The 12,105-nt window shown below is 43.0% G+C and overlaps 1 protein-coding gene across 16 annotated transcripts in view; it reads left to right on the forward strand.

The window, feature by feature from the left end:
- The window catches only part of FAM222B (family with sequence similarity 222 member B), a 204,875-nt gene that overhangs the window by 146,281 nt on the left and 46,489 nt on the right, over positions 1–12,105 (forward strand). For 11 of the 16 annotated variants that reach the window (XM_056559078.1, XM_056559077.1, XM_056559082.1 and 8 more), the window contains exons 1-2: positions 4,029–4,166; positions 4,379–4,510. In XM_056559078.1, coding sequence (XP_056415053.1) covers positions 4,489–4,510 — 22 coding nt within the window. In that variant the 5' untranslated portion in view covers positions 4,029–4,166; positions 4,379–4,488. Of the gene's footprint in view, positions 1–4,028; positions 4,167–4,378; positions 4,511–12,105 lie in introns of those variants that run through there. The other 5 variants (XM_056559075.1, XM_056559066.1, XM_056559068.1 and 2 more) reach the window with 1 other exon arrangement.

Genomic DNA, 12,105 nt, shown 5'->3' on the forward strand with positions numbered 1-12,105 from the left:
AGTGAGTACATATAGTACAGGTAGGTAGTAGCATAGTGAGTACATATAGTACAGGTAGGTAGTAGCATAGTGAGTACATATAGTACAAGTAGGTAGTAGCATAGTGAGTACATATAGTACAGGTAGGTAGTAGCATAGTGAGTACATATAGTACAGGTAGGTAGTAGCATAGTGAGTACATATAGTACAGGTAGGTAGTAGCATAGTGAGTACATATAGTACAGGTAGGTAGTAGCATAGTGAGTACATATAGTACAGGTAGGTAGTAGCATAGTGAGTACATATAGTACAGGTAGTTAGTAGCATAGTGAGTACATATAGTACAGGTAGGTAGTAGCATAGTGAGTACATATAGTACAGGTAGGTAGTAGCATAGTGAGTACATATAGTACAAGTAGGTAGTAGCATAGTGAGTACATATAGTACAGGTAGGTAGTAGCATAGTGAGTACATATAGTACAGGTAGGTAGTAGCATAGTGAGTACATATAGTACAGGTAGGTAGTAGCATAGTGAGTACATATAGTACAGGTAGGTAGTAGCATAGTGAGTACATCTAGTACAGGTAGGTAGTAGCATAGTGAGTACATATAGTACAGGTAGGTAGTAGCATAGTGAGTACATATAGTACAGGTAGGTAGTAGCATAGTGAGTACATATAGTACAGGTAGGTAGTAGCATAGTGAGTACATATAGTACAGGTAGGTAGTAGCATAGTGAGTACATATAGTACAGGTAGGTAGTAGCATAGTGAGTACATATAGTACAGGTAGGTAGTAGCATAGTGAGTACATATAGTACAGGTAGTTAGTAGCATAGTGAGTACATATAGTACAGGTAGTTAGTAGCATAGTGAGTACATATAGTACAGGTAGGTAGTAGCATAGTGAGTACATATAGTACAGGTAGGTAGTAGCATAGTGAGTACATATAGTACAGGTAGGTAGTAGCATAGTGAGTACATATAGTACAGGTAGGTAGTAGCATAGTGAGTACATATAGTACAGGTAGGTAGTAGCATAGTGAGTACATATAGTACAGGTAGGTAGTAGTATAGTGAGTACATATAGTACAGGTAGGTAGTAGCATAGTGAGTACATATAGTACAGGTAGTTAGTAGCATAGTGAGTACATCTAGTACAGTTATGAAGGGACAGAACAGGCTGAATATGACATTATGATGGCAGGGAGGTGATCAGTGCGGTCAGTGTGTGAATAACCCAGCAGCACTAGGACCCTGTGGTGGGACATACTAAAAGGAATGACAAATTGGAATGCCCATAGACTTTAGCAGGGAAGTGGAATGCCCATAGAGAATAATGGAAACGTAATATTTGAATTAGAGACACAACTATTTGACATATCTAATAAGTCTTTCAGACATACTCTCCAAACTCAGTGACATTGTTTACTATTCAGATTAAAAGGAATTATCAATGTTTTCTGCAGAATGAAAAAATGGAATGCCCATAGACTATAATGGGAAGCAAAATTTGATGTGGAGTCTATCTTTATCAGGCATACTGTGCGAGTTTAGTGGGATTATTTAAAATTAACATTAAATGGGATTATAATTGGTTTCAATGAAATGACAGGGGGAATGACACAATGGAATGCCCATATAGTATAATGGGAAGTAACATATGAGCTCGTTTGCACGTAAAACTGTGTAGGTAGAGTAGCACATTGTAAAATGAAAATTACCTGGGATTATATCTGTTTATTATAGAATGCAAAGGTGAATGACAGAATGGAATGCCCATAGACTATAATGTGGAGTCTGAACCATTTAACATATCAAATAAATCTTTAGCAGGCATACTGTGCAAATCAGTGGGAATATTTAAAATTAAGATTGAGTGGGATTATAATTGGTTTCAGTGAAATGACAATCACAACATGGAATGCGCACAGACTATAATGGGAAGTAAAATATGAGCTCGTTTGCAGGTAAAGATGTGTTATTTAGAAAATTCAACTTTACCACAAGTTTTCCCCAAGTAATTTTTATTTTACAATGTGCTACTCTACCCGGGGAATACTTGCGGTGAAGGTTCATTTACTAAATAACCAAATATTCACTTCCCATTATAGTCTATGGGCATTCCATTTTGTCATTCACCTTTGCATTCTATAATAAACAGATATAATCGCAGGTAATTTTTATTTTACAATGTGCTACTCTACCCGGTGAACACTTGGGGTAAATTTTTATTTTCTAAATAACACCGATTTACTTGGATAATTTTTTACTTCCCATTATAGTCTATGGGCATTCCATTGTGTAATTCCCCCTGTCATTTCATAGAAACCAATTATATTCCCACTCAATCTTAAAGGGGTACTACCGTGGAAAACTTTTTTTTTTTTTTTAAATCAACTGGTGCCAGAAAGTTAAACAGATTTGTAAATCACTTCTATTAAAACAAATCTTAATCCTTCCAGTACTTTTTATGGGCTGTATACTAAAGAGAAACCCCCCAAAAAAATGCATTTCCTGTGATGGCCTGACCACAGTGCTCTCTGCTGACCTCTGCTGTCCATTTTAGGAACTGTCCAGAGAAGCATATGTTTGCTACGGGGATTTTCTCCAGTTCCTAAAATGGACAGCAGAGGTCAGCAGAGAGCACTGTGGTCAGGACATCACAGGAAATGCATTTCTTTTTTTGGATTTCTCTTTAGTATACAGCTCCTAAAAAGTACTGGAAGGATTAAGATTTTTTAATAGAAGTGATTTACAAATCTGTTTAACTTTCTGGCACCAGTTGATTTAAAAGAAAAAAAAAGTTTTCCATGGTAGTACCCCTTTAATTTTAAATAATCCCACTAGGCGCGCACAGTATGCCTGCTAAAGGTTTGTTAGATATGTCAAATAGTTGTGTCTCTAATTCCTATATTACATTTCCATTATAGTCTATGGCAGTGGTTTCCAACCCGCGGACCTCCAGACTAGAGATGAGCGAATTTACAGTAAATTCGATTCGTCACGAACTTCTCGGCTCGGCAGTTGATGCCTTTTCCTGCATAAATTAGTTCAGCTTTCAGGTGCTCCCGTGGGCTGGAAAAGGTGGATACATTCCCAGGAAAGAGTATCCTAGGAATGTATCCACCTTTTCCAGCCCACCGGAGCACCGGAAAGCTGAACTAATTTATGCAGGATAAGTCATCAACTGCCGAGCCGAGAAGTTCGTGACGAATCGAATTTACTGTAAGTTTGCTCATCTCTACTCCAGATGTTGCAAAACTACAACTCCCAGCATGCCCGGACAGCCAACGGCTGTCCGGGCATGCTGGGAGTTGTAGTTTTGCAACATCTGGAGGTCCGCAGGTTGAAGACCACTGGTCTATGGGCAGTCCACTTTGTCATTCCTTTTAGTATGCCCCCTGTGGTTACAGCTGGAGTCATGTCCGGACTACGTCACTATTTTCAAGATCTCTGCTACCTGTCACATATCCTGACTCTATGGAGATTTATCAAAACCTGTCCAGAGAAAAAGTTGCTGAGTTGCCCATAGCAACCAATCAGATCGCTACTTTCATTTTTGAACAGGCCTCTGAAAACTGAAAGGAGCGATCTGATTGGTTGCTATTGGCCACTTTTCCTCTGGCCCGTTGATACATTTCCCCCTGTGTCTGGGTGACACCTGGCTCATCCTCTGGCTGCACACACTGGGGTCACAGGATTACTCTAGTGTATTTCCTATATTATGAGGAAACCGCTGCATAACCTGATCCACACCTCTTGGCAGTAGCGTTATATGTGGTTGGTAAGAGGGAGCAGTAGAGAAATGAAGATAAACTAATTTCGTGTCACTTTTAAATGACCTAACGAAGCGGCATTCGGTGTACCGGCAGTGTTCAGATTAGAGTGCGGTAAATTATAAACCGCAGCCGGAGATGGGGGACGGGCCAGAGCAGCTGAATGAGCCTAGCTCCGCCCCCTCACTGGAATGGTGGTGGGCGGGAGAGCGCCTCGGTTTGGATTGCGTGTGACGGCATGACGTAGCGCGTTAGTACGTGCTGACGTCACTTGTGCCGGGCGGACCAATGGGGAGAGTTCAGCCCCTTCTCTCAGTGCCTGCTGATTCACCAAATAGTAATCGGCAAATCAGCAGGCACTAGGAGGACGGGGCTGATCTCTGCCATTGATCATCCGATCCAGCTCTGGTAAGTGAGCGCAGCCTCCACTGCGGCCTGGCCGTCCCCTCCCTCTGCCGGCCGCCCGTGTGCTCCGAGTGTCTTCATTGTTCCCCCGGTGCTTTTTGGGTGGGCCCGGACGCACATTGGCTGCAGCGCGGCCCTCCTGTGGCTACGCCCCGCAGTGTGTCTGCTGCTGCCGCTGCCCCGGTCTGACCTGTGCTTTCTCTCTCCATGTACAGTGCGAGGCGGAGTGTGGTGACCCCCCCATGCGGTGTTAGTGCAGCTCTGCCATGCTGGCCTGTTAGCCAGGACCAGGGGACCGCGCCTTCTGCTTCTCCCTCAGCCGCAGATGAACACTGGACTTCAGAAATGTAAGTGCTCCGTGTCCGGCCTGCTCATTGTCCTGCCGCACCATCTCACCCTCCCTGCAGGGGGCGCACATACTGTTCGGGGCATATGTATACTGCAGAGGGCAAACACTACTGGGCATATATATACTGCAGAGGGCAAACACTGTACTGGGCATATATATATATATACACTGCAGAGGGCACACATACTGTACTGGGCATATATATACTGCAGAGGGCAAACACTGTACTGGGAATATATATACTGCAGAGGGCAAACACTGTACTGGGCATATATACTGCAGAGGGCACACATACTGTACTGGGCATATATACTGCAGAGGGCACACATACTGTACTGGGCATATATATATACTGCAGAGGGCAAACCCTGTACTGGGCATATATATATATATACTGCAGAGGGCAAACCCTGTACTGGGCATATATATACTGCAGAGGGCAAACCCTGTACTGGGCATATATATATATATATATATATAATATACTGCAGAGGGCAAACCCTGTACTGGGCATATATATATACTGCAGAGGGCACACACACTGTACTGGGCATATATATATACTGCAGAGGGCACACACACTGTACTGGGCATATATATATACTGCAGAGGGCACACACACTGTACTGGGCATATATATATACTGCAGAGGGCACACACACTGTACTGGGCATATATATATACTGCAGAGGGCACACACACTGTACTGGGCATATATATATACTGCAGAGGGCACACACACTGTACTGGGCATATATATATACTGCAGAGGGCACACACACTGTACCGGGCATATATATATACTGCAGAGGGCACACACACTGTACCGGGCATATATATATACTGCAGAGGGCACACACACTGTACCGGGCATATATATATACTGCAGAGGGCACACACACTGTACCGGGCATATATATATACTGCAGAGGGCACACACACTGTACCGGGCATATATATATACTGCAGAGGGCACACACACTGTACCGGGCATATATATATACTGCAGAGGGCACACACACTGTACCGGGCATATATATATACTGCAGAGGGCACACACACTGTACCGGGCATATATATATACTGCAGAGGGCACACACACTGTACCGGGCATATATATATACTGCAGAGGGCACACACACTGTATCGGGCATATATATATACTGCAGAGGGCACACACACTGTATCGGGCATATATATATATATACTGCAGAGGGCACACACACTGTACCGGGCATATATATATATACTGCAGAGGGCACACACACTGTACCGGGCATATATATATATATACTGCAGAGGGCACACACACTGTACCGGGCATATATATATATACTGCAGAGGGCACACACACTGTACCGGGCATATATATATATACTGCAGAGGGCACACACACTGTACCGGGCATATATATATATACTGCAGAGGGCACACACACTGTACCGGGCATATATATATATACTGCAGAGGGCACACACACTGTACCGGGCATATATATATATACTGCAGAGGGCACACACACTGTACCGGGCATATATATATATACTGCAGAGGGCACACACACTGTACCGGGCATATATATATATACTGCAGAGGGCACACACACTGTACCGGGCATATATATATATACTGCAGAGGGCACACACACTGTACCGGGCATATATATATATACTGCAGAGGGCACACACACTGTACCGGGCATATATATATATACTGCAGAGGGCACACACACTGTACCGGGCATATATATATATACTGCAGAGGGCACACACACTGTACCGGGCATATATATATATACTGCAGAGGGCACACACACTGTACCGGGCATATATATATATATACTGCAGAGGGCACACACACTGTACCGGGCATATATATATATATACTGCAGAGGGCACACACACTGTACCGGGCATATATATATATATACTGCAGAGGGCACACACACTGTACCGGGCATATATATATATATACTGCAGAGGGCACACACACTGTACCGGGCATATATATATATATACTGCAGAGGGCACACACACTGTACCGGGCATATATATATATATATACTGCAGAGGGCACACACACTGTACCGGGCATATATATATATATATACTGCAGAGGGCACACACACTGTACCGGGCATATATATATATATATACTGCAGAGGGCACACACACTGTACCGGGCATATATATATATATATACTGCAGAGGGCACACACACTGTACCGGGCATATATATATATATATACTGCAGAGGGCACACACACTGTACCGGGCATATATATATATATATACTGCAGAGGGCACACACACTGTACCGGGCATATATATATATATATACTGCAGAGGGCACACACACTGTACCGGGCATATATATATATATATACTGCAGAGGGCACACACACTGTACCGGGCATATATATATATATATACTGCAGAGGGCACACACACTGTACCGGGCATATATATATATATATACTGCAGAGGGCACACACACTGTACCGGGCATATATATATATATATACTGCAGAGGGCACACACACTGTACCGGGCATATATATATATATATACTGCAGAGGGCACACACACTGTACCGGGCATATATATATATATATACTGCAGAGGGCACACACACTGTACCGGGCATATATATATATATATACTGCAGAGGGCACACACACTGTACCGGGCATATATATATATATATACTGCAGAGGGCACACACACTGTACCGGGCATATATATATATATATACTGCAGAGGGCACACACACTGTACCGGGCATATATATATATATATACTGCAGAGGGCACACACACTGTACCGGGCATATATATATATATATATACTGCAGAGGGCACACACACTGTACCGGGCATATATATATATATATATATACTGCAGAGGGCACACACACTGTACCGGGCATATATATATATATATATATACTGCAGAGGGCACACACACACTGTACCGGGCATATATATATATATATATACTGCAGAGGGCACACACACACTGTACCGGGCATATATATATATATATATACTGCAGAGGGCACACACACACTGTACCGGGCATATATATATATATATATACTGCAGAGGGCACACACACACTGTACCGGGCATATATATATATATATACTGCAGAGGGCACACACACACTGTACCGGGCATATATATATATATATACTGCAGAGGGCACACACACACTGTACCGGGCATATATATATATATATATATATACTGCAGAGGGCACACACACACTGTACCGGGCATATATATATATATATATATATACTGCAGAGGGCACACACACACTGTACCGGGCATATATATATATATATATATATACTGCAGAGGGCACACACACACTGTACCGGGCATATATATATATATATATACTGCAGAGGGCACACACACACTGTACCGGGCATATATATATATATATATATATACTGCAGAGGGCACACACACACTGTACCGGGCATATATATATATATATATATACTGCAGAGGGCACACACACACTGTACCGGGCATATATATATATATATATATACTGCAGAGGGCACACACACACTGTACCGGGCATATATATATATATATATATACTGCAGAGGGCACACACACACTGTACCGGGCATATATATATATATATATATATACTGCAGAGGGCACACACACACTGTACCGGGCATATATATATATATATATACTGCAGAGGGCACACACACACTGTACCGGGCATATATATATATATATATACTGCAGAGGGCACACACACACTGTACCGGGCATATATATATATATATATACTGCAGAGGGCACACACACACTGTACCGGGCATATATATATATATATATATACTGCAGAGGGCACACACACACTGTACCGGGCATATATATATATATATATACTGCAGAGGGCACACACACACTGTACCGGGCATATATATATATATATACTGCAGAGGGCACACACACACTGTACCGGGCATATATATATATATATACTGCAGAGGGCACACACACACTGTACCGGGCATATATATATATATATACTGCAGAGGGCACACACACTGTACCGGGCATATATATATATATATATATATATATATATATATATATATATATATATATATACACACTGCAGGGGGTGCACACTGTACTGGGCATATATATACTGCAGAGGGCACACACACTGTACCGGGCATATATATATATACTGCAGAGGGCACACACACTGTACCGGGCATATATATATATACTGCAGAGGGCACACACACGGTACCGGGCATATATATATATATATATATATACTGCAGAGGGCACACACACGGTACCGGGCACATATATATATATATATATATATATATATATATATATATATACACACTGCAGGGGGTGCACACTGTACTGGGCATATATATACTGCAGAGGGCACACATACTGTACTGGGCATAAATATATATATATATATACTGCAGAGGGCACACACACTGTATCGGGCATATATATATATATATATATATATATATATATATATATATATATATATATATATATTGCAGAGGGCACACACACTGTATCGGGCATATATATATATATATACTGCAGAGGGCACACACACTGTATCGGGCATATATATATATATACTGCAGAGGGCACACACACTGTATCGGGCATATATATATATATATATACTGCAGAGGGCACACACACTGTATCGGGCATATATATATATATATATATACTGCAGAGGGCACACACACTGTATCGGGCATATATATATATATATATATACTGCAGAGGGCACACACACTGTATCGGGCATATATATATATATATATATATATATATATATATATATACACACTGCAGGGGGTGCACACTGTACTGGGCATATATATACTGCAGAGGGCACACATACTGTACTGGGCATAAATATATATATATATATATACTGCAGAGGGCACACACACTGTACTGGGCATATATATATATATATATATAATACTGCAGAGGGCAAACACTTTACTGGGCATATATATACTGCAGAGGGCAAACACTTTACTGGGCATATATATACTGCAGAGGGCACACACACTGTATCGGGCATATATATTACTGCAGAGGGCACACATACTGTACTGGGCATATAATATACTGCAGAGGGCAAACACTGTACTGGGCATATATATATATATATATATATATATATATATATATATACTGCAGGGGGCGCACACTGTACTGGGCATATATATACTGCAGAGGGCACACATACTGTACTGGGCATAAATATAAATATATATATATATATATATATATATATATATATATATATATATATATATATACACACTGCAGAGGGCACACACACTGTACTGGGCATATATATATATATATATATATATATATATATATATATATATATATACACACACTGCAGAGGGCACACACACTGTACATATATATATATATTACACTGCAGAGGGCACACACGCTGTACTGGGCATATATATACACACTGCAGAGGGCACACACGCTGTACTGGGCATATATATACACACACTGCAGAGGGCACACACTGTACTGGGCATATATATATACTGCAGAGGGCACACACACTGTACTGGGCATATATATATACTGCTGAGGGCACACACTGTACTGGGCATATATATACATACTGCAGAGGGCACACACACTGTACTGGGCATATATATATATATATACTGCAGAGGGCACACACACTGTACTGGGCATATATATATACTGCAGAGGGCACACACACTGTACTGGGCATATATATATATATATACTGCAGAGGGCACACACACTGTACTGGGCATATATATATATACTGCAGAGGGCACACACACTGTACTGGGCATATATATATATACTGCAGAGGGCACACACTGTACTGGGCATATATATATATACTGCAGAGGGCACACACACTGTATCGGGCATATATATATATACTGCAGAGGGCACACACACTGTATCGGGCATATATATATATACTGCAGAGGGCACACACACTGTACTGGACATATATATATACTGCAGAGGGCACACACACACTGTACTGGGCATATATATACATACTGCAGAGGGCACACACACTGTACTGGGCATATATATATATATATATTTATATATATATATATATAACATATATATTACATATATATTACATATATATTACATATATATTATATATATATTACATATATATTACATATATATATATTACATGCATACATACATACATACTGCAGAGGGCACACACTCTGTACCGGGCATATATATTTATATATACTGCAGAGGGCGCACACACACTGTACTGGGCATATATATATACTGCAGAGGGCGCGCACACACACTGTACTGGGCATATATATATACTGCAGAGGGCACACATCCGGTACCGGGCATATATATATATATATATATATATATATATATATATATATATATACACACAAGTCTCCTCCTAGCGAATATAGCATAGGATGCAAACACTGGGCACACACACTCGGGTCTCCTCCTAGCGAATATAGCATAGGATGCAAACACTGGGCACACACACTCGGGTCTCCTCACACACAGCACTGGGCGCACACACACTCGGGTCTCCTCACACACAGCACTGGGCGCACACACTCGGGTCTCCTCACACACAGCACTGGGCGCACACACTCGGGTCTCCTCACACACAGCACTGGGCGCACACACTCGGGTCTCCTCACACACAGCACTGGGCGCACACACTCGGGTCTCCTCACACACAGCACTGGGCGCACACACACTCGGGTCTCCTCACACACAGCACTGGGCGCACACACACTCGGGTCTCCTCACACACAGCACTGGGCGCACACACACTCGGGTCTCCTCACACACAGCACTGGGCGCACACACACTCGGGTCTCCTCACACACAGCACTGGGCGCACACACACTCGGGTCTCCTCGCACACAGCACTGGGCGCACACACACTCGGGTCTCCTCGCACACAGCACTGGGCGCACACACACACTCGGGTCTCCTCGCACACAGCACTGGGCGCACACACACACTCGGGTCTCCTCGCACACAGCACTGGGCGCACACACACACTCGGGTCTCCTCGCACACAGCACTGGGCACACACACACACTCGGGTCTCCTCGCACACAGCACTGGGCGCACACACACACTCGGGTCTCCTCGCACACAGCACTGGGCGCACACACACACTCGGGTCTCCTCGCACACAGCACTGGGCGCACACACACACACTCGGGTCTCCTCGCACACAGCACTGGGCACACACACACACACTCGGGTCTCCTCGCACACAGCACTGGGCACACACACACACACTCGGGTCTCCTCGCACACAGCACTGGGCGCACACACACACTCGGGTCTCCTCGCACACAGCACTGGGCGCACACACACACTCGGGTCTCCTCGCACACAGCACTGGGCGCACACACACACTCGGGTCTCCTCGCACACAGCACTGGGCACACACACACACACTCGGGTCTCCTCGCACACAGCACTGGGCACACACACCCACACTCGGGTCT

Source organism: Hyla sarda, chromosome 2 (assembly GCF_029499605.1).
Source record: "Hyla sarda isolate aHylSar1 chromosome 2, aHylSar1.hap1, whole genome shotgun sequence".
Classification (NCBI taxonomy): Eukaryota; Metazoa; Chordata; class Amphibia; order Anura; family Hylidae; genus Hyla; species Hyla sarda.